This window comes from Babylonia areolata, chromosome 34, assembly GCF_041734735.1.
Source record: "Babylonia areolata isolate BAREFJ2019XMU chromosome 34, ASM4173473v1, whole genome shotgun sequence".
Classification (NCBI taxonomy): domain Eukaryota; kingdom Metazoa; phylum Mollusca; class Gastropoda; order Neogastropoda; family Buccinidae; genus Babylonia; species Babylonia areolata.
In genome coordinates this window covers 20,268,615-20,294,043 of record NC_134909.1, presented here as the reverse complement: position 1 = coordinate 20,294,043, position 25,429 = coordinate 20,268,615, and the positions used below count along the sequence as shown (strand labels likewise).

General features: G+C 45.4%; 1 protein-coding gene across 1 annotated transcript in view; it reads right to left on the bottom strand.

Annotated features, from left to right (window-relative positions):
- Nucleotides 1-1,075: 1,075 nt before the first annotated feature.
- LOC143277584 (uncharacterized) overlaps nucleotides 1,076-25,429 on the bottom strand; it is a 32,113-nt gene continuing 7,759 nt past the window's right edge. Inside the window, exons 2-8 of the mRNA XM_076582463.1 lie at nucleotides 19,795-20,021; nucleotides 18,951-19,074; nucleotides 15,667-15,842; nucleotides 14,641-14,839; nucleotides 12,437-12,460; nucleotides 5,102-5,209; nucleotides 1,076-1,201 (exon numbers count right to left, since the gene is read on the bottom strand). Coding sequence (XP_076438578.1) covers nucleotides 1,125-1,201; nucleotides 5,102-5,209; nucleotides 12,437-12,460; nucleotides 14,641-14,839; nucleotides 15,667-15,842; nucleotides 18,951-19,074; nucleotides 19,795-20,021 — 935 coding nt within the window. The 3' untranslated portion in view covers nucleotides 1,076-1,124. The remainder of the gene's footprint in view (nucleotides 1,202-5,101; nucleotides 5,210-12,436; nucleotides 12,461-14,640; nucleotides 14,840-15,666; nucleotides 15,843-18,950; nucleotides 19,075-19,794; nucleotides 20,022-25,429) is intronic.

Genomic DNA, 25,429 nt, shown 5'->3' with positions numbered 1-25,429 from the left:
AGAAAGTAAAGTTCTACAGTCTCTCAAACTGTCTGCCAGCAGGGCTCAAAATCACAGTCAGCTCTGTCTCTCTCTCTCTCCACTCTCTCCGCTCTCTCTGTCTCTCTCTCTCTCCACTCTCTCTCTCCGCTCTCTCTGTCTCTCTCTCTCCACTCTCTCTGTGTATCTCTCTCTCCACTCACTCCTTCTCCACTCTCTCTGTATCTCTCTCTCTCTCCGCCCTTCAAAAGGGGTAATGGCCTATGCTGAATAAATTGTTCGTTCGTTCGTTCATTCGTTCGTTCATTCTCTCTCCTCGAGTCTCCCTCTCTCTCCGCCCTTCAAAAGGGGCGATGGCCTATGTTGAATAAATCGTTCGTTCGTTCATGCGTTCGTGCATTCATTCTCTCTCTTCAAGCCCCTTTCATTCTCTGATAAAACGGTTTCGTCCCGCTAAGCGGAAAGACGCCATGCTGATGGGTCGAGGTGAAACGTACGTAGTCGACCTCCACAGTCGCTCTTCCTCTGCATCTTCTTCTTCTTCCTCTCAGCATGGGTGTGACGTAAGGCTAAGGGTGTTCCATTGTTAGGCAGGCTGGCTGGCTGGCTGGCAGGCTGGCAGGCTGTCCGTCCGTCTGTCTGTCTGTCTGTCTGATGACAGTTCATGTCTGGCGTTCAGAGAGCAACACATTTCACTTTCTCCAGCAGCCTTCCAACAAAAGCCATACCAAGTTTTCCCTGATTTTTCTGATACGCGAGGTGGAAAAAAAAAAAGAAAAGAAAGAAAAAAAACAAACCCCACCCTCACACGCAGAGATGAAGTTCAGCACACAGGAGTACAAGCACGCGCACGCACGCACGCGTACAAACACACATACACATGTATGCAACCACACGCAAAGACATGCACGCACACATCTACCACCCTCTTCCCTCATTCCAACTCCCCCAACAGACACACACACACACCTCTCTGACCTCCTCTCTACCCTCCATCCCCCCCGAACCCCCCTCCCAAACCCACCACCGACACACACAATATCCCAATCCCCCTCCTCCAATCACAGAAGGGAGCCACAGCTGACTTGACGCTGGCGGCAGGTGAGGTTGAGGTCAGGTCAGGTCAGGTCAAGGGGAGGTCAGTCTCACACCACTTTGAAGGGCTGGGTGGCCTCGTCCTCTGGCCCGGGGCTGTCCGGCTCTTTGGGGGCGTACGACTTGCCTGCCACACACACACACACACACACAAACCAAATCAACTCAAATCAAATCAAACCATTGTCGCTTTATAGCCCAGCCCACCACACACACACACACACACACACACACACACACCAAATCAACTCAAATCAAATCAAACCATATCGCTTTTAGCCCAATCCATCATACCACACACACACACACACACACACACACACAAACTAAATCAACTCAAATCAAATCAAACCTTATCGCTTTATAGCCCAGCCCACCACACACACACACACACACACAAACTAAATCAACTCAAATCAAATCAAACAATGTTGCTTTATAGGCCAGCCCACCATACCACACACACACACACCACACTACGCACCACACACACACACCACACCACGCAACACACACACACACACACCACACCACACCACGCACCACACACACACACACACACACACACACACACACACACCACACCACACCACACACACACACACACACACACCACACCACGCACCACACACACACACACACACCCACACACACCAACCATCCATCCCTCAGACACCACAGCTGTCTGGAGAACAGTATATTACTGGAAACGAATGACAAGCGCCCAATGGCAGCCGCCAGTCGACTCTACCCAGGTAGAGCAGCCTGCTGTGCAAATGACACTCATGTTTGTAAAGTGCTTTGAGCTTGGTCTCCCACCGAGGTTAGACGCTATAATATAGAAGTATCCAAATCATCATCATCATCATCACCAACCTTTTCAGTGCCAGGCTAAGTTTATGCTCAGTGACAACTAGTCACCAAGGGATGTTTTGGTCATGGAGAGTGACGGGCGCAATAGCCCAGTGGTTAAAGCGTTGGACTGTCAATCTGAGGGTCCCGGGTTCGAATCACGGTGACGGCGCCTGGTGGGGTGAAGGGTGGAGATTTTTACAATCTCCCAGGTCAACATATGTGCAGACCTGCTAGTGCCTGAACCCCCTTCGTGTGTATATGCAAGCAGAAGATCAAATACGCACGTTAAAGATCCCGTAATCCATGTCAGCGTTCGGTGGGTTATGGAAACAAGAACATACCCAGCATGCACACCCCCAAAAACGGAGTATGGCTGCCTACATGGCGGGGTAAAAACAGTGATACACGTAAAAACCCACTTCGTGTGTATACGGCAAGCAGAAGATCAAATACGCACGTTAAACTGAAGATCCTGTAATCCATGTCAGCGTTCGGTGGGGTTGTGGAAACAAGAACATACCCAGCATGCACCCACCCCCCACCCCACCCCCGAAAACGGAGTATGGCTGCCTACATGGCGGGGTAAAAACGGTTACACGTAAAAACCCACTCGTGTGCATACGAGTGAACGTGGGAGGTGCAGCCCACGAACACAGAAGAAGAAGAAGAAGGTCATGGAGAGTCATAATAAAAAAAAAAAAGAAAAAAGAAAAATTAGCATGCAAACTACGAGAAGGTATATACATAACCTATCATACTTTTTTTTTTCCCGAAAGGAAAATGAACGCGCTATCCTATCATGACAATTTCACATGAATGTAATGATTCCGTGACTCATAAACTCCTACCATGACGTGGATGGAAATTTACGTTGTGGGGGGGTTGGGGTGGGGGGGAGGGACACTTTTTCCCCCCACACCAGAAAGTGGAGTGATGGCCAAGAGGTAACGCATCTGCCTAGGAAGCGAGAGAATCTGAGTGCGCTGGATTGAATCACGGCTCAGCCGCCAATATTTTCTCCCCCTCCACTACACCTTGAGTGGTGGTCTGGACGCTAGTCATTGGGATGAGACGATAAACCAAGGTCCCGTGTGCAGCATGCACTTAGCACACGTAAAAGAACCCACAGCAACAAAGATTTGTTCCTGGCAAAATTCTTTAGAAAAATCCACTTCAACAAGAAAAACAAATAAAACTGCACACAGGGAGAAAAAAAAAAAAGAAAAAAAAAGGGTGGCACTCTCCGTGTAGCGACGCGCTCTCCATGGGGAGAGCAGCCCGAATTTCACACAGAGAGAAATCTGTTGTGACAAAAAGAGAAATACAATACAATACAATCGCAGGGCACTGAAGGGGTTAAAGCACCATGATCCGAAAGAGGGGAACGACGATGCAGTCTTATCACTAACAAAGAGTCTCCACCACCAAGCTCGCTCTTCTATCTGACCAACACCCCCCCCCCCCCCACCCCCTCCCCGACACAGACACCACCAAAAAAAACACCACGGCCCACAACAAGACGACGCCTCACAGCGATTCACCATGAAACCTGGTGACGCCAAGACAAATCCCTATCCCCCACTTCTTGAGTAACCCCCCCTTTCCCACATACCTCACCGTCACTTGTGTTCTAGGTTCTTGGTTGTATTTCTTTTTCTTTTTTTTTCCCTTTTTTTTTTTATCACAACAGATTTCTCTGTGTGAAATTCATGCTGCTCTCCCCAGGGAGAGGGCATCGCTACACTACAGCTCTACCTTTTTTTTCTTCTTTTTTTTCCCCCTGCGTGCAGTTTTATTTGTTTTTCCTATCGAAGTGGATTTTTCTACCGAATTTTGCCAGGAACAAGCCTTTGGTTGGCGTGGGTTCTTTTACGTGCACTAAGTGCATGCTGCACACGGGACCTCAGTTTATCGTCTCATCCGAATGACTAGCGTGCAGACCACCACTCAAGGTCTAGTGGAGGGGAAGAAAATATCGCCGGCTGAGCCGTGATTTGAACCAGCACGCTCAGATTCTCTCGCTTCCTAGGCGGACGCGTTACCTCTAGGCCATCACTCCACTCTTGTTGCTTACGGTCCAGCCAACCACACAGGGCCATGTCAGGACTGTCAAACCATACAAATGCTCAACCGCGTCAACACAAAACTGTCACATCTACAAAAAAAAAGAACCACTGGGACAAACCCACAAAACACAGTTCATGACACAGTACCCCAACCATTTAGCTCCTTATGGCAAATATAAGACTAGGCCATGCTGAGGACGCCAGCCATTCCGCTTGATTTATCATCCCCAGATTACAAAAAATTGTTAAAAAGGAAAGATCAACACTTCCAAGCCAAATAAAAAATACAAAAACGCCATATAGGTAAATAACACTGCAGAATGGGCAGCTAGTGCCTGTCCCAGTGTTGACATCTCACTACCTAATCGCCAGAGCAAAACAGCACAGATAGTACTTCATACACTGCAGAAAAGAGAGAAAAAGAAAAAAAAGAGTGTCAAGGCTTGCTTGAAAAAAGAAAGGGGAATGGACTGGGAGGGCAGAAAAAGGAGACAACAGTGAAGAAAAAAAAAAGAAAAAAAAGGCAGAAACAAAGAGAATGACAGAAAAGAGGACATTTCCAGCACAAAATTACCAGAAGGGCGGGGATGCTATTTATACTGAAAGCCCCCCAGCATCCCCACGGGAGTAGTCACTTGTATTTGTATTTCTTTTTATCACAGCAGATTTCTCTGTGTGAAATTCGGGCTGCTCTCCCCAGGGAGAGCGCGTCGCTATAATACAGCGCCACCCATTTTTTTGTATTTTTTCCTGCGTGCAGTTTCATTTGTTTTCCCTATCGAAGTGGATTTTTCTATAGAATTTTGCCAGGAACAACCCTCTTGTTGCCGTGGGTTCTTTTACGTGCGCTAAGTGCATGCTGCACACGGGACCTCGGTTTATCGTCCCATCCGAATGACTAGCGTCCAGACCACCACTCAAGGTCTAGTGGAGGGGGAGAAAATATCGGCGGCCGAGCCGTGATTCGAACCAGCGCGCTCAGATTTTCTCGCTTCCTAGGCGGACGCGTTACCTCTAGGCCATCACTCGGCTTGTGTTATACTGTGTTGTGTTATACTGTGTTGTATTGCCCTGTTTTGCACGGCACTGCATTGTATTATAATCACCCTTTCTCTGGCGTAAAACAATGAAGACCAGCACGATGACGACAACGGCGACGATGACGACGACGGCGATAATGACGCCTGCTATCGCACCTTCGCTCATGCTTGCCCCTGGAAAGTAAGAAAAAGAAACAAGGTGTCAAACATGCATGCACGCATATACACTCACATGCACAGAAACAATAAAAAGATAACACACACACCCACACAAACACACAGATGCAGAAACACTCACACAGACACAAACTCAAGCACACACACACACACACACACACACACTCTCTCTCTCTCTCTGTGTCTCTCTCACACTCAGTTGTCACTTTTGAACATATGGGCATCAGATTATAGTAAAAACTGTTTCATTCACATATGTATGTCATTTCCTGTTTTTATGTTGTTTTTATCTCAAAGGACATAACAATGCACGTTACGTTTTCTACAGAAAGATGCTCTGGAAATTTCCCTTTAGAATAAGAAAAAAAAAAAGCTTTAATTATAGATTTGATTTTTTTTTTTTTTTTTTTCAAAACAGTTTCAATAATAATCATATCATGCATGTACAGTCAACAGCACTTTAAAAAAAACCAAAAAACAAAAAAAAAAACAAAAAAACCCGACAATCAGCAAAGCGTCGGACTTCCGATCCAGTGTTCACCAGTGTTCAGAGTTCAAGGCCCTGTTTCAACACGATGTTGCTGTGCCCTTGAAGAAAGGTACACAACTCCTTCTTCTTCTTCTGCGTTCGTGGGCTGCAACTCCCACGTTCACTCGTATGCACACGAGTGGGCCTTTACGTGTATGACCGTTTTTACCCCGCCATGTAGGCAGCCATACTCCGCTTTCGGGGGTGTGCATGCTGGGTATGTTCTTGTTTCCATAACCCACCGAACACTGACATGGATTACAGGATCTTTAACATGCGTATTTGATATTCTGCTTGCATATACACACGAAGGGGGTTCAGGCACTAGCAGGTCTGCACATATGTTGACCTGGGAGATTGTAAAAATCTCCACCCTTTACCCACCAGCCGCCGTCACCGTGATTCGAACCCGGGACCCTCAGATTGAAAGTCCAACGCTTTAACCACTCGTTGGACTTTCAATCTGAGGGTCCCGGGTTCGAATCATGGTGACGGCGCCTGGTGGGTAAAGGGTGGAGATTTTTCCGATCTCCCAGGTCAACATATGTGCAGACCTGCTTAGTGCCTGAACCCCCTTCGTGTGTATATGCAAGCAGAAGACCAAATACGCACGTTAAAGATCCTGCGTTCGGTGGGTTATGGAAACAAGAACATTCCCAGCATGCACACCCCCGAAAGCGGAGTATGGCTGCCTATATGGCAGGGTAAAAACGGTCATACACGTAGAAGCCCACTCGTGTGCATACGAGTGAACGTGGGAGTTGCAGCCCACGAACGCAGAAGAAGAAGAAGAAGAATTCTTTTGGTTCAAGGTCCCAAGGTTTCAATGATGCGTACGAGTGAGCGTGCTTGTTTCGGTTTTCCGTATGTATGGTGAGATGTTGTGTGAAGGAGTTTTAGATTTCTTTTTTTTTTTTTTTTCTGTTATTTTGAGATGTACGTTCTTAGTGTACTGTGTGATGTATGTGACCAGTGTTGGGAGTGGTTGTAAGCAGTGTTATTTTGTTTTTGTTTTTCTCTTTTATTTTTGTTTTCGTCTTTTTTGTTTCATTTTAAATATTGTGATGTTGGGAGTGGTTCTAAGTAATGTGACATGGCTGTAAATATTGTCATATTGGGAGTGGTTTTAAGTATTGTTTTATATATATATATATATATATATATATATATATATATATATATATAAGTTGTGATATTTGATCTAAGCATTGTGATATGAACGAGTCCATTATTTAGATACTATGATGCACATGAACGGTGTTGTGTAGTCTGCGGTGATTTTTTTGTGCGAGTAGAAACATTAAATTAGTGTGTGAGTTGTTGGACGTCTGTGCAGGGACTTGCATGATAAGTTTTTCGTTTTCATGTAATGTATGAACGCATGTTTTAAACAACGGTTTTTACATCGCACGTCAGAGCCGAGCACGTTTTACACGGAAAGGCTCTAGTACATGAATGAAATCACTATCAATACTTTCATTGCTAAAGCCTTTAGTGAAAAGAACATTCTGACATCAACTCATCCCAGCGCCAGCAGCATTCCGGATACAGGCCACAGTATTATTATACAGTATCATCATCACACACATACACGCCACCGCCACCACCACCATGCCCACAACCCACACTACACACTGTTCATACACACACACACACACACACACACACACACAGAACTAACAGTACCAGGCTACAAAGGACACTATTATCATATCATATACACATGTATTACATACCACCACCAAGCCCCAACCCACGCCAAAGACTGTTTCTAAGCACAGACACACCACACACACGCACGCACGCACACACACACACACACACACACACATACTCTCTCTCTCACACACACACACACACACACACGGCAGTGGTAGTCAAAAAGTACAGGCTGTAAGTGATCTGATGGACACCATCACCACCACGAGATCCCTCAGACATATACAGCTTATGACTGCCAGCTCTGCTCCCAACTGATGAATATTGATCATGAACATTGAGGAGGAAGAGAAGAAGGAAGAGGGGGAGGAGGAGGAGGAGGAGAAGGAAGAAAATAAGGAGAAGGGGGAAAATACGGAGGAGAAGGAGGAGGAGATGGAGGAAAATAAGGAGGAAGAGGAGGAGGAGGAGAAGGAGGAATAGGAGGAGGAGAAGAAAAAGAAGAAACGGGAGGAGGAGAAAGAGGATAAGAAGAAGAAGGGGAAGGAAGAGGAGGAGAAGAAGGAGAAGAAGAAAGTGAAGGAGGAGGAGGAGAAGCAGAAAAAGAAGACCAAAGAGAAGTAGTAGGAGGAGAAGGAGAAGAAGAAGAAGAAGGAGAATGATGATGATAAAAATACACACAAACTAATGCATTCCATTCATCCGGCGGGATGAATCGTGTGCACAGACAAAATCAACGAGCAAAATCAAAAGAGCTTTTAACACCAGATATTCACATGCAAGCAACAGCCCCGAATCAAAGGAAAGGAAGAACAAAACTCATAAACACATGTAGATATTTAACCAAAACAAAATTAAGCCAGAGAAAAACAAAAAAACCAAAAAAAACCCCAGAACAAACAAAGGGTTGGGAGGGAGAAACTCATTTGAGAAAAAAAAAAAGCCAGAAAAACGAGGCGCTCATCTGGTCAGGGACATGGAAGAGGTGGTAATCTACTAACGGGAGATTGTTATCAGCCTGACGGGCGCAATAGCCGAGTGGTTCAAGCGTTGGACTTTCAATCTGAGGGTCCACGGTTTCCAATCTCGGTAACGGCACCTGGTGGGTAAAGGGTGGAGATTATCCCTATCTCCCAGGTCAACATATGTGCAGACCTGCTTAGTGCCTGAACCCCCTTCGTGTGTACACGCAAGCAGAAGATCAAATACGCACATTAAAGATCCTGTAATCCATGTCAGCGTTCGGTGGGTTATGGAAACAAGAACATACCCAGCATGCACACGCCCGAAAACAGAGTATGGCTGCCTACATGGCGGGGTAAAAATGGTCATACACGTAAAAGCTCACTTGCATACATACAAGTAAACGGGGGAGTTGCAGCCCATGAATGAAGAAGAAGTAGTTATCAGCTGCTGCTACTTTCGTTTTCTCTACGCATCGGCGGGTAGTAGTTTGCATGGGACAGGTGGGGTCGCTCTGGCGGTCAAAATTTGTTTCATTAAAAAAGAGTTTCCACGTGCCTACATCAAATGCCGAAACTGCAAGCAAAGGGAACCAACTCTTAAAGCAGACCTGCCTATCTCCATCAAATGCCCTTCAGTAGTTTTCAAACCCACGAACGCCAATTTTCAGTAGTCTTGGGACTTCTATCAGTCGTACTGAACCTGCACTATATTTTTCCATCACAGGCAAAACATATTTTTAAACCCATAACCACCCCCAGAAAACGGAGGCAGGGTAAAAACGGTCATACATGTAAAAGCCCACTCACGTTCATACAAGTGAACGTGGGAGTCACAGCCCAAGAACAAAGAAGAAGAAGAAACCCATAACCGTAGTCCAGTACTTTTTTTTTTTTTTTTTTTTTACCGATTTCTGCAGAAACTACCGATAAATCGTAATGGTAGGCAGGTCAGCCACAGCATTTCCGGCTGTGTCCACATGTGTGAATTTTGGAGGTAAAAAAAAAAAAAAGCGTGGTCAATTTTCTGAGTTTCTTCTCTGTATCAATATGACATGGAAGCCTGCCGTGGCTGTGGGCTCCCCTGGGGTTGAACGGTTAATTAAGGGCAGACTTGACAGAGCCGAGTGCACACACCCACCCGCCCGCCCACAAATGGTTAAATAAAAAACCTGGACAACAATTGAGTTTGACGATGTCTCATGATTAGGAATAAGGATTTGTGAACACTATAGGATTTTAAATGACTAACTCGTTTTGTGTTGTCCTTCATACCACTTTGTCAACGAGCCTCAACGTACACTGTTGTATGTATGAATGTACTAAATGGGGGATGCACTCACTCATACACACTCACACACTCACAAATATACATACTAACATTCACATTCACACACACACACTAACATTCATGCACACACACACACACACACACACACACACAAACAAAAACACACACCACACACACACACACACACACAAACAAAAACACACCACACACACACACACACACACACACACTCACAAACATACACACACGAATACCAACCCACACTAACACTAACTTACACACACACACACACACACACACACACACATACTAACAAACACACTAACACAACACACACAAATATTCAAATAAACACACAAACACACACTCACTCACAAACATACATACACAAATAACTACCCACATTGACACTAACTTGCACACACACACACACACACACACACACAAATTGAATGGTACTGTCTGCGTTTACATTACACTTTGTCACAACAGATTTCTCTGAGTGAAATTCTGGCTGCTCTCCCCAGGTACATCATGTCACTACCGTACAGAACCACCCCAAACCCAACCCCCCCCCCACCCCCCTTTTTCCCCCCCCCCTCAATATGCAAATGATCCACTCAAACCATCATTCTCTTAGTTTTTAAACCATCCAAAAAATATTACTGGCAAAAACTTCTTTTTTTTTCTTTTTTTTTTAAATAAAAAACCAGGCATGGACGTTACATCAGCTGTAACTCTTCTTGTGATTAAAAAAAAAAAAAAAAAAAAAAAAGTTCAGGAACAGACTCTCCGACAGCATCCAACACTCTGACTCCCCCACCTCTTTTTAAATCGGGCCTCCGACGGGCGCAACAGCCGAGTGGTTAAAGCGTTGGACTTTCAATCTGAGGGTCACAGGTTCAAATCTCAGTTAACGGTGCCCGGTGGGTAAAGGGTGGAGGTTTTTCCAATCTCCCAGGTCAACATAATTTTGTGCAGACCTGCTTAGTGCCTGAACCCCCTTCGTGTGTATACGGCAAGCAGAAGATCAAATACGCACGTTAAACTGAAGATCCTGTAATCCATGTCAGCGTTCGGTGGGGTTATGGAAACAAGAACATACCCAGCATGCACCCCCCCCCCGAAAACGGAGTACGGCTGCCTACATGGCAGGGTAAAAACGGTCATACACGTAAAAGCCCACTCGTGTACATACGAGTGAACGTGGGAGAAGCAGCCCACAAACGAAGAAGAAGAAATCTGGCCTGCACACCTCTTTTCTCTTCTCTTCTCACAGCTTCAGCGTTTGGTTGTGGCATGACGGGCGCAATAGCCAAGTGGTTAAATCGTTGGACTGTCAATCTGAGGGTCCCGGGTTCGAATCACGGTGACGGCGCCTGGTGGGTAAAGGGTGGAGATTTTTACAATCTCCCAGGTCAACATATGTGCAGACCTGCTAGTGCCTGAACCCCCTTCGTGTGTATATGCAAGCAGAAGTTCAAATATGCACGTTAAACTGAAGCTCCTGTAATCCATGTCAGCGTTCGGTGGGGTTATGGAAACAAGAACATACCCAGCATGCAACCCCCCCCCCTGAAAACGGAGTACGGCTGCCTACATGGCAGGGTAAAAACGGTCATACACGTAAAAGCCCACTCGTGTACATACGAGTGAACGTGGGAGTTGCAGCCCACAAACGAAGAAGAAGAAATCTGGCCTGCACACCTCTTTTCTCTTCTCTTCTCGCAGCTTCAGCGTTTGGTTGTGGCATGACCATCCTGTCCACGTGAGCCATGCTTAACTGTGTATACATGTATTCATGATGTATGTATGTATGTATGTATGTATGTATGCATGTGTACATGCATGCACAAATACGTGTGGGAGACTGGGGGTGGGGTGGCGTGTGGTGGAGGGAAGCGGTAGGGGTGGGATGGGAGAAGGAGTATGTGTATGTATCTATGTTTGTATACCTATGTATATATCTATGTATGTATCTATGTATGAGAGTGTACACATGTGTATTAATAATCATACGTCATTAGGTGTTATGGATTCTTGGGCGCATTCTCATTCTGGAATGCGTAAGCGATATTGAATGCGGCGTGGGAGGCAGCAGCACAACGCTGTGTGTTTAGTAAAGCATCTAGAGCACTAATGACCAGCAGTTTCCTGGACAGAATGCTATGTAAGTCATCCAGTAACATTATCATTATTTTCATCATCATCCTCATCATCCTCCTCATCATCATCATCATTATTATTACTACTGTTATTGTAATGACATCCAGGAACCTTACCAGAACCTAGCGACTGAGGTAAAACGGCGCAGGAGCGAACCAATCACGACCAAACTCCACAGAAACCACCGACATGCAACACTGATCGCAACGCCAGGGGAGAGGAGGGAAAACACGACGACACACACACACAACAACAACAACAACAACGGAACACAACAATCCACACCATACGAATTCATGCTTTTCTTCTTCATTTTTTTGTTTGTTTGTTTTTTTTTGTTTTTTTGCAGGGGGTGTTCAAACTGAAGTTTACAACAGAACTGGACAAGTCTTTTTCATGCTTAAAACCAAAAGTTAAATTCTGCGAAACAGAATAAATGACCGGTGACACAAACCAAATAAAAATTAAATTAAATTAAAAAAATGACGAGAGCGTTCTTCAAGCTGTCTAAAAGCAAAAGGGTATTGTTAGAAACGAATGATACAACAGATCATGTATGCATATTGCATATACAAATATATATATATATATATATATATGACAGTATGGTGGTCTACCTTTACTTTGTGTTGTTGTGGTATCTGTAACAGACATAAAACATGACAAGGAATGACAGAAAGACTGGAGATTTCTAAAGCATAGGCACTCCTTCCTGTTTTCACACGCGCACACGCACACACACACACACACAACACACACACACACAACACACACACACACACACACAACACACACACACACAACACACGCACAACACACACACACACACACACACACACACACACACACTAACCATTCAGTTCAGCATTAGTAAGAAAATAAAGACTCTTACATACAGAGATGGAAAACTGATGCCTTCAATACAAAATACAACAGTTATATTGTATGCCTATGTGGACAGAAAGTAATAAATATATATATATATATATATTCTTCCTTGCCCTTTGATAAAATAGTGCTTCCTGCCCTAGACTTTCCAACCACACTAAAACATCCAACTCTTCACCCAAAACTTACAATTTTTTAGGTCCAAAGGTCCTCCTGTGGCTATCTTAATTTACCTACAAGTAATTTGACATTCAACTTTATTTCTATTGGTCAGCTGATTTAATGGTCAGTTAATTAGATTCTGTTTCCATGGTCAGCTGATTAGATTCTGTTCCTTCGTTCATTTTCCCTAAATTTCCCTGGCCATTCTGAACTTCTCTTTCCTGTCAAATACATGCAGTGTGACCGTCAGTATCAGTATCAGTAGCCCAAGGAGGCGTCACTGCGTTCGGTTAAATCCATATACGCTACACCACATCTGCCAAGCAGATGCCTGACCAGCAGCGTAACCCAATACGCTTACCACATACTCAAAAAATAAAAAATCACTTCAGTGAGCAGAAGTAAAATTAATGACCAACCGACACATACAAACAAGCACATGCACACACGCACGCACAGTCTGCAGCGACTGAGAGTTTCAGCAAATGCTTCAGCACTCCTACCAACCCGTCACCAAATCACCCCCACACCTCTCGCACCCAACCACAGCCACCCTTACTCATACGGATTGTTCTGCTGGTGCTAACAGTAACAGTACCACTAGGCACTGGCTGGCAGGCAAACATTTGTGACCGTTTCAACAAGTCCGCTGACGGGTGTGCTAAAGGCTAGCTCTACAGTGCTACGAGGCACTAGTTTTTTTTATGTCACACTGGCTGCTTTGTTTGTTTTTTGTTGACGTAGTGTTTCCAGCGTTTTGCTCGCAGCGTTCCGTACTTTTTCCTTTGGATTCTGTACACATTTTTTTTTAACACGTACACACACACACACACACTCAATCACATGCACACATGCATGCACACACACTCACACACACACATAAACATTCACCCCCAACCTCCCACCTACCCACCCCGACAGACATACACACTCACACCAAACCCACCTCACACACATATAAACATGTATCTGAGTGCATGCACAGTCTGACCATTTCTTTTGCTCCCTTTTGTCGCGTCTGGTGATCTCTTCGGGTTTCTTCACGACAGTTAATGGCGTCAATCCAAGTGTCAAGTCAACTGTCAAGTCAACTGTCTGGTCAGCCCAATCAAACCAAGTCAAATCAAACCAAGCCAAAACAAACCAAGTCAAGTCAAATCAAACCAAGTCAAAACAAACCAAGTCAAACCAAGTCAAGTCAAATCAAACCAAGTCAAGTTGAATCAAACCACGTCCAGTCAAATCCAATCAAACCAAGTCAAGTCAAATCAAACCAAGTCAAGTCAAATCAAACCAAGTCAAGTTGAATCAAACCACGTCCAGTCAAATCCAATCAAACCAAGTCAAGTCAAATCAAACCAAGTCAAATCAAATCAAACCAAACCAAGCCAAACCAAACCAAGTCAAATCAAACCAAACCAAGTCAAAACAAGTCAAGTCAAATCAAACCAAGTCAAGTCAAATCAAGTCAAGTCAAATCAAACCAAGTTAAACCAAATCAAACCAAGTGAAGTCAAATCAAGTCAAACCAAATCAAACCAAGTCAAGTCAAACCAAGTCAAGTCAGTTTCAGTTTCAAACCAAGTCAAGTCAAATCAAACCAAGTCAAGCCAAACCAAGTCAGTTTCAGTTTCAAACCAAGTCAAGTCAAATCAAACCAAGTCAAGCCAAACCAAGTCAGTTTCAGTTTCAAACCAAGTCAAGTCAAGCCAAACCAAACCAAGTCCAGTCCAATCCAGTCCAATCCAGTCCCTTGCACACAATCACTGACCTGCCGAGGACGGGGGCCTCCTCAGCACCCCTACGACCGCCTTCTGTCGCAAGGGGGCGTCGGCGTGCAGACAACCCACCGCCGGGGAGCTGGTGTTCAGCAGGCAGTGGTAGTTGCCCCCCTTGCTCTCCGCCGACAGCTCCAGTAGGAAGAATCCCCGCCGGTAGTCGGTGCTGGGCAGGAGGTGGCCGTCCGGGTCCTGACGGGAGGAAGGAAGGGAGGGAGGGAGGGAAAGCCCCTTTGTTTGGGAGTCACACTTCTTTTCGTCCGCCTTCATTCTTGCCTCTTAAATGTCATCTTCTTATCCTCCCACACCCCCTAACCACAATCCCCCAGCAACCAACCAACCAACCCACCCTTATTTCTGAATTCCAAGCCCCCACAGCCCCCAACAAACCCCACCAATCCATACGTATTTCCCCATTTCCGATTCCAGCCCACAGCCCCCAACACCCCACCCCTATTTCCCATTTCGATTCACCACCACCCACCCCCTCACGTAACCAGCCCCTGATTTCAGATGTCCAACCCCTTCACCCCCTCCCACCCCTATTGTCTCCCACAACCCCAGCACACCAATCAATCCACCCTGATTTCTGATTGCCAACCTCCCACCCCACCCCTCTTACCTCCCACACCCCCACCCCCACAACCCCAACAAACCAATCAATCCACCCTCATTTCCGATTTCCAATCCCCACCCCACCCCTCTTACCTCCCACACCCCCTACCCCCACAACCCCAGGAAACCCACCAATCCATCCTGATTTCTGACTGCCAACCCCCCCCCCCCCCCCCCATCCCTCTTACCACCCACACCCACACCCCTACCCCCACAACCCCAGGAAACCAACCAATCCACCCTGATTTCTGATTTCCAACCCCCCACCCCACCCCTCTTACCACTCACACACCGCCTACCCCCACAACCCCAGTAAACCCACCAATCCACCCTGATTTCTAATGTCCAACCCCCCCCCCCTCACCCACACCCCCCCCCCCCCCCCCCCACCCCCCCCAGCTCACCTCCCACAGCACAGAGACTGGAGGGGTGCCCAAGTCGGTGAAGGGTCCACACATCAATCGGTCGTCGCCATCGCCGTCGCCGTCACCGGGCGATGACCGCTGGGCCTGCGTGGTGTCGGTCAGTGGGAAGTCGTTGACCTGGACCTCCAGCCACCCCTTCTGCGTCCTCGGGGGCTCTGTGCGGTAAGGGTTGAAAAGGTGAAAGGTCCCTAGAGGTTCAAAAGGTTAAAGTTATAGGTTCCTAAGGGTTCAAAAGGTTAAAGTTATAGGTTCCTAAGGGTTCAAAAGGTTAAAGTTATAGGTTTCTAAGGGTTCAAAAGGTGAATGGTCCCTAAAGGTTCAAAATGTGAAAGGTAAAAAGTGAAAAGTCCCTAAGGATTCAAAACCTGAAACGTCCCTAAGGGTTCAAAAGGTTAAAGTTAAAGGTCCCCAAGGCTTCAAAAGGTTATAGGTCCCACAGCCTTTTACGGCCATCAGGGGCAGTTGAATTTCACATCCACTGTGTCTCGGGCTCGGCAGTATACTATAGGAAGGGGACGGGGGGGCAAAATCCTCTCCTTCCACCGTTTTTAACCTTCCCTGACTTATGAAGTCAGGAAACTGCCATTCACAACCTGCGTGGATTGGGAGGGGGGGGCAAAATCCTCTCCTTCCGCCGTTTTTAACCTTCCCTGACTTATGAAGTCAGGTAACCACCATTCACAACCTCCGTGGAGTGGGGGAAAACTGTAAGTAAAGCGCCCTTCCCCAGGGACACAACACAGCATGCCGAAACAGGGCCTCCAACCCTGTGATCACTGGTGAACACTGGATCAGAACTCCAATGCCAAAACCGATTCTGGCATGGTGCCTCCTGAAGAATTAGGGAGGGGGAAAAAGAAAAATGCATTTGGGAACATGAATTTAAATCAGAGATGGGCTGATTACACAAGCAGCGATGGAGTCAGATATATTATATACAGATGAATCACGAAGTGCCGGAATCCGTGTTAGCTTACGTGACCTAATCAGCTTAAGATCTCAACGTATCAAAAAAAACAAAAAAACACTGATTTTAGATTTCAGTAAGATCAGGTTTGATCCCAGATCAAACTGGTTCAGATCACTGTCTCATCCTTTCTCTGAACTCTGGCTGGAAAATCAAACTGAGCATCTAGTCGTTCAAATGAGATGATGAACTGAGGTGCAGCACACACTTGCTGCACTGAAAAAAGAACCCACGGCAACAAAAATGTTGTCATCGACTAAAATTCTGCAGAGAGAAATCCACTCTGATACTAGGTACACAAACATATGCATGCACTCATGATCTAACTAACGCATTTGGGTTATGCTGCTGGTCAGGCATCTGCCTAGCAGATGTGGTGTAGCGGATGTGGATTTGTCCAAATGCAGTGACACCTCGAGTCACTGAAACTGAAACCATACCAACTGTCTGTAAACTACAGACAAGCCAGGAGATATAACTGAAACTGAAACCATACCAACTGTCTATAAACTAAAGGCAAGCAAGCAGGAGATATTTAGTGAGTTTGACTTCTCACACTGATCATTTCTAATGATTCAAAGAAACGAGAAAAATACAGGGGGAAAAAATGTCAAGAAAGCACAAGAGCACCTGTACTTTCTCTGACACCTCAAAAACACTGGCGTCAAAACAGAAAATCTTGTTGGATTTCTAAGGAACTGCCAACTGAGGGGTGTCCACTTTCGCTACCACTGTTTTCCACAGAAACATTTCTGTGACACAAACCAAAGTTCTCAACAGATCTGTAAGAACTGCCACCAGCTGCCAGCGGGTCGGAATACTCTGATCTTCCACAGATCTCTGGATGATACATATATACAACTCCAACACAGAAAGGCAAAGTTAGTCTGTCAGGATAAATCACATCCAGCTTTCAGAATTTTTTTAGATGCTTCCCTCAGGTTGTTGGTATTGGAAATACTGGGACCAAAACCAACCACTTCGCCAATGGTTTCTTCCCCCAAGCAGTCAATGCCCAGTCTCTTGAACCAACCCTAAAAGAAGAGAATTGTATGACTGCAACTATATATTGGAGACCTGGTCATCAGCCCCAGAAGTAATGTGCAATGCGCAATGGCCGAGAGGTTAAATCGTTGGACTTTCAGTCTGAGGGTCCTGGGTTCAAATCTCGGTAACGGCGCCTGGTGGGCAAAGGGCGGAGATTTTTCCGATCTCCCAGGTCAACATATGGTGCAGACCACCTGGTACCTAAATCCCCTTCATGCCTATATGCACGCAGAAGATCAAATACGCACGTTCAAGATCTTGTAATCCATGTCAGTGTTCGGTGGGTTATGGACACAAAAATATACCCAGCATGCACATCCCCCAAAACAGCATATGGCTGCCTACATGGCAAGGTAAATAAACAAACGTCAAATGTCTTTGACTATATTATATATTAATATGTATGTGTGACTGAAACCTGACTGAATGACACAGGAAACAAATGATGAGCACCCAACGGCAGCTGTCAGTCCACTCTAGAGCTACCCAGCCTGCCATGCTTGTAAAGCACTTAGAGCTTGGTCTCCGACCGAGCACAGGCACATGGTAACTTTATAATCATAAATATCCATATCATCATGTGTTGCAGTGAACAGTGGAGTGTTGGCCTAGCGGTAACGTGTCCACCTAGAAAGCGAGAGAATCTGAGCGCCCTGGTTCGATTCACACTGGCAGTCGCCAGTATTTTCTCCCCCTCCACTAGACCTTGAGTGGTGGTCTGGCCGCTAGACATTCAGATGAGACAATGAACTGAGGTCCCATGTGCAGCATGCATTTAGCTCACATAAAAGAACCCACAGCAACAAAAGGGTTGTCACTGGCAAAATTCTGTAGAAAAATCCACTTTAATAGGAAAACAAATAAAATAGCAGGCAGAATTTTTTTTTTTTTTAAACTATAAAAAAAAAAAAGGGTGGCCCTGTCAGCGTAGCGCCGCACTCTCCCTGGGGAGAGCAGCCCAAATTTCACACAGAGGAATTCATCTGTTGTGACAAAGAGTTATACACTGAAGTGACTCAGCAGCAGTGCAGGGTCTCCTCTGGTGTGTGGCCTCCTGGCGACCGAACATCGATGGTTCCCTGTGGACTGCTGACGCTGCAACTGCGACGGACGAACCCAGGTGTGGCCGTGTATGGGGGAATCTAAATGAGCGGCGTGGGAGTAATGCCACTGAAACGGTGCAGATGATGGGGCAGCAAAAAAAAAAAAAAAGAAAGAGTTATACAAGTTACAAATACAAGACCCTTACCCGCCACCAGGAGACTGGCGTTCTGTATGGCCAGCCCTCCCCCACCACGGAAGCGCACAAACACGATGTAGGTCCCCGAATCACTGCTCCGGATGTTGGACAGCTTGATTCCCGCCGTCCCCACCTGTCACATCACACTGCAGTCTAGAGTTGGTGTGCGGCACCGCATCGCAGCTTTTACATTCGTGACCCACCCCTCCATAGCATTCTGTTTATAAATAACCCAGCCCTCCACATCATAGCATTCTGTTTATAACCCAGCCCTCCACATCATAGCATTCTGTTTATAACCCAGCCCTCCACATCATAGCATTCTGTTTATAACCCAGCCCTTCACATCATAGCATTGTGTTTGCAGCATTCATACTCTCAATGGATACCAAGGAAAGTCTCTCATATGCAATGACATACATATACATGTACACGTAACATACAAACAATATATATATATATATATATATATATGTGTGTGTGTGTGTGTGTGTGTGTGTGTGTGTGTGTGTGTAATTATATATTAGATATATTAGATACACATATACATCTATCTATAAATTTATAGATGTATATAGATTATGTATGTAGAGATACATTATATATCTGCATCTATATCTACCTGTCCCTTATGCTATCTATCTATCGATATGATCTATCTATCTAAACCGACACCTGTGAAAGTCTCTCATCAGTCCTATACCTCCTAACCAACAGAGGTCTGTGAAAGCCTCTCATTAGCAACTTCTGTGAAACTTTCTCTCTCAGGTCATCAGCAAAACCTTCCCTAGACTACACTGTGCACATATTTATACACAGATATACATATATGTATACTGATTGCAGCCAATACCTGTGACACCCTGTCGTCAGCACTGTCAAACAGACCCTGGCCGAAGCTGCCCAAGGTGGTCTCCCCCTCCCCGCCCAGGGGCCGGTGGCTCCAGGACACACCCACCAGCTTGCCCTCCTCCCCCTCATCCTGGCTGAAGCGCCAGGGGAAGGTCACCTCCTCTCCGGCACAGCGCACCAGGCTGGCGCCGCTCTCCAGCTCCTGCTCCCATTGCAGGCTGCGGCAGTCTGGGGGAAACAAATGGTCATTTTTGACTCACTTGCGTAAACAAAGTGAGTCTATGTTTTAACCCGGTGTTCGGTTGTCTGTGTGTGTGTGTGTGTGTGTATCCGTGTGTCTGTGTGTCCGTGGTAAACTTTAACATTGACATTTTCTCTGCAAATACTTTGTCAGTTGACACCAAATTTGGCATAAAAATAGGACAAATTCAGTTCTTTCCAGTCATCTTGTTTAAAACAATATTGCACCTCTGGGATGGGCACAAAAATTTTTTTTTTAAAAGAAGCCTAATTATATGCAAACTGCATTTACTGTTATATTTATATTTTTTTGTATTCTCTAAACTTGGCACTTTGACCTGATATTCTGACACAACAACAAGGAGTCATTATTATCATTTTTTTGTTCAAACAGGAACTTCTTTTGCTAAGCATGGAAGTTTTATTTATTTTGCAAACGTTTTGGTGCAGATAGTAAAAAAGGGAAATTACTCTGTAATTAATGCTAGGGGACTTAATTTATCACAAGTGAGTCTTGAAGGCCTTGCCTCTCTTGTTTGTTGCTGTTGTTGTTTTTAACACTCTTTCACACCATCAGTCCATTCAGAGCACAAAACTCCCTTGCGCTATAAACACAGACAGGCCGTGTCTGAGAATAGATAGGGATTCCCTTGTGATGTGTAGAAAATATGCCCTATCCTACCACTGAACATTTGAAGCAGTAGGCTCATAACTGGTAAACAGACCCATGATCTGGAGTCACCCTTTCAGTGACATGGGATGGGTGCTCCACTTAGCTGGTACTGAAATGCGACACTGGCAGTGAAAGGAGTTTAAGAGGGACACCAAACTCAGACTCCAAAGCTCCGTTGCTAGCGGTTTCAGTTTCTCAATGGAGGCGTCACTGCATTCGGTCAACTCCGTTTTACATTGTATTATATACGTTACGCCACATCTGCTAGGTAGATCTATGTGGGACCAGTGGCATTACCCAATGCGCTTAGTCAGGCCTAGAGCGCATGCATAAACTGTGTGTGTGTGTGTGTGTGTGTGTGTGTGTTCTTTTTCAGGATTTTGCCATAGGACAACACTTACGTTGCCATGTGTGAGTGTGTGTGTGTGTGTTTGTTTCTGTGTGTGTGTGTGTGTTTGTGTGTGTGTTCTTTTTCAGGATTTTGCCATAGGACAACACTTACGTTGCCATGAGTGTGTGTGTTTGTCTGTGTGTGTGTGTGTGTGTGTGTGTGTGTGTGTTTGTGTTTGTTTCTGTGTGTGTGTGTGTATGTCTGTGTGTGTGTGTTGTGTGTGTTTGTGTGTTTGTTCTTTTTCAGGATTTTGCCATAGAACAACACTTACGATGCCATATGTGTGTGTGTGTGTGTGTGTGTGTGTGTGTGTGTGTATGTGTGTGTGTGTGTACCTATCGGGTTTCTTCTACAGAATTTTGCAACAGGACAAAACTGTTGCCATGGGCTCTTTTTCAGTGCAATTAAGTGTACGCTGCAGACAGGACCTAAGTTTATCATCATTTCATCTGAATGTCCAGACACTCAGTCTCATTTTGCTAGTCATACTTAAGGAGAAAGGACCGGAGACCAGGACTCAAACCCAGACCTTCACCGACACTGTACTAGCAGATATTTTTTGCCACCTTTTTCTCTAAGGTTGTTAACATGAGGTAGCAAGGTCATACTCCCCAAGCTCCAACAACCAGGTGCTGCTGAGCCAGTACTTGATCTTCTTCTTCTTCTTCTTCGTTCGTGGGCTGCAACTCCCACGTTCACTCGTATATATACGCGAGTGGGCTTTTACGTGTATGACCGTTTTTAACCCGCCATGTAGGCAGCCATACTCCGCTTTCGGGGGTGTGTGCATGCTGGGTATGTTCTTGTTTCCATAACCCACCGAACGCTGACATGGTTTACAGGATCTTTAACGTGCGTATTTGATCTTCTGCTTGCCGTATACACACGAAGGGGGTTCAGGCACTGGCAGGTCTGCACATATGTTGACCTGGGAGATCGGAAAAATCTCCACCCTTTACCCACCAGGCGCCCTCACCGTGATTCGAACCCGGGACCCGCAGATTGAGGGTCCAACGCTTTAACCATTCGGCTACTGCGCCCGTCACTTGATCCTCTGACACAGCAGTTGTATATTCTTTTTTTTTTCTAAAGAAATAAAAGAACAAAAAAAGGACACTGTAAAGCGTATCATCTTGACACAGAATTGTGGTTGCTGATTTTTTTTGTTTTTATTTTAATTGTGCCCTGTTTGTGACCTTGATCTCTGACCTGAAACCCTCACTTTTTTTTTTTCTTTTTTGAAAATGTATTATTTCCTGTATATCAGCTATAAGCAATATCAGTACCTGGGTTGAGGAAAGCCGGATAAAAACCAAAGCTGTATCACTCATACTTCTCTCTCTCTCTCTCTCTCTTAAATCAATATAATATAACGGTATGAAATAATATACATGTAAGCTGATTACTGGCTCAGTGGACTTGAAATTGCAAAAATAATAATATGAACAATGTTCACATTTTGCCTACCTGGAATTGTCAATTGTTATGGATTGCTGATATTTCAACTGGGCAATATTGTACTGGGTATGTTAGTAACAAGCTCTGCTTTGTACACAGTATGCATTATGTATGATTTATAAGTGAGTGGAGTAGTATAAAATGGGATGAGAGGGGTGTGAGGAAAGGGGGAATGGGAGGAAGGGTAGGATGATGAGTGAGCGAGAGATTTGTATTTGTATTTGTATTTGTATTTCTTTTTATCACAACAGATTTCTCGGTGTGAAATTCGGGCTGCTCTCCCCAGGGAGAGCTCGTCGCTATACTACAGCGCCACCCATTTTTTTGTATTTTTTTCCTGCGTGCAGTTTTATTTGTTTTTCCTATCAAAGTGGATTTTTCTACAGAATTTTGCCAGGAACAACCCTTTTGTTGCCATGGGTTCTTTTACGTGCGCTATGCGATATGCAAGATATACATGTATATTATATGTGCCTATGGCCAAAGTACATTAAACCATTCCGAATCTCTCTCTCTCTCTCTCTCTATCTATCTATCTATCTATCTATCTATCCCTCTCTCTCACTCACTCTCTCTCTCTCTATTTAGACCATGTTGTGACCTTAAACTCCCTGACTTCAACTGTCTGTGGGGATGTTGTTGTTGTTTTGGTTGTTTTGTGTTCTCACCATGACCAGTCCCTGTGCCAAGTAAGTCTGAAGAAGATTGTTAATTAATGCAAGACATCATCTTTCTTGTACTTTCAAGGCATTTTCCTTTCAGATATCATTATTGAGTGTTACAAGTAGATGCCACGTTGTGACGCTTGTTCTTTGTTCTCTTACCTTGAATTTCAATATATCTATCACACCAGGTACACTACAACCAGTCACTGCACCAAGATAATATTCCTCCCTGATGGTACACACCAAACTCGGACAGCCTCACCAGGACAGAACACACCTCACCAGGACACAACACAACACACCTCATCAGGACACAACACAACACACCTCATCAGGACACAACACACCTCACAACGACAGTACACACTTCACCGGGACACAACACACCTCACCAGGACAGTACACACCTCACCAGGACAGTACACACCTCACCAGGACAGTATACACACCTCACCAGGACACAACACACCTCACCAGGATACAACACACCTCACCATGACAGTACACACCTCATCAGGACACAACACACCTCACCAGAACAGTACACACCTCACCAGGACACAACACACCTCACCAGGACACAACACACCTCACCAGGACACCTCACCAGGACAGTACACACCTCACCAGGACACTACACACCTCACCAGGACACAACACACCTCACCAGGACAGTACACACCTCACCAGGACAGGACACACCTCACCAGGACAGTACACACCTCACCAGGACAGTACACACCTCACCAGGACACAACACACCTCACCAGGACAGAACACACCTCACCAGGACACAACACACCTGGACACACCTCACCAGGACAGGACACACCTCACCAGGACAGGACACACCTCACCAGGACAGTACACACCTCACCAGGACACAACACACCTCACCACGACAGAACACACCTCACCAGGACACAACACACCTCACCAGGACACTACACACCTCACCACGACAGTACACACCTCACCAGGACAGTACACACCTCACCAGGACACCTCACCAGGACAGTACACACCTCACCAGGACAGGACACACCTCACCAGGACAGGACAAACCTCACCCAGGTAGTTCACACCTCACCAGAGCACAAGACAACTCACCAGGACACAACACACCTCACCACAACAGAACACACCTCACCACGACAGTACACACCTCACCAGGACACAACACACCTCACCACGACAGTACACACCTCACCACGACAGTACACACCTGAGCACCAAGAGTCGAAACAGGAAACACATCACCAAAAGAACAACAACAAACACACCTCAACATGACAGAAAGAAAGAAAGATCAGTTTCAGTTTCAGTTTCAGAAGCTCAAGGAGGCGTCACTGCGTTCGGACAAATCCACATATATATGCTACACCACATCTGCGTAACTCAACGCGCTTAGTCAGGCCTTTGAGTAAAAAAAAAAAAAAAAAAAAAGAAAAAAAAAGGGGGTGAATAAATAATAGATAAATACATAAAAAAATAAAATAAAATATAAAATTACTACTACCACTACTAATAACATGTATAAGGCGCAAAAACCTGATGAAGCCAACTATAAGCGTACATAAAGAAAGAAAGATCACCACTTGTCACTCACTGACTCACTAACTCACCAGAGAGAGGGAAGCAAGCTAGCTTTCAGACTGGAGTCAAAACCATGACCTGTGACTCAACAATCATGACCGGAGGGACTGGGGAAAGGTGGCTTTTTTCTCCCGGGGGGGGGTGGAGGGAATGACATTGCTCACTCTTGTCTGGACCTTAACTCTCTCTCCATACGAACGACGAAAGAGACGACGTTAACAGCGTTTCACCCCAATTACCATCATCAAAATATTGCAAGCGGAAGGCTCTTATACTGAAGAGGTGAATGTGTGACAAAGAATACCACAATTCTGATGATGGAAGCTAAAGGTTGGGTCATTCAGACACCCACAGGACATCCGAGGGGTCTGTGTAGAGGAGAAGAGAGGACTGGCTGTTCTGAGTGAGTTAAGTCACACTGACTATTAATAGTATTATTGATGGGATTAGGAGTGGACTCAGTCTCTTGTCAACCTGCCTGCCACCTGTCAGTATAAAAACAAATGACCCCCTTCTCCACTTGAAGAGGGCACACACACTGTGACACAGACAGATCTATAGCCAGGTCTATTGATCTAGATATATATATATATCTCTCTCTACAATCTTGGGT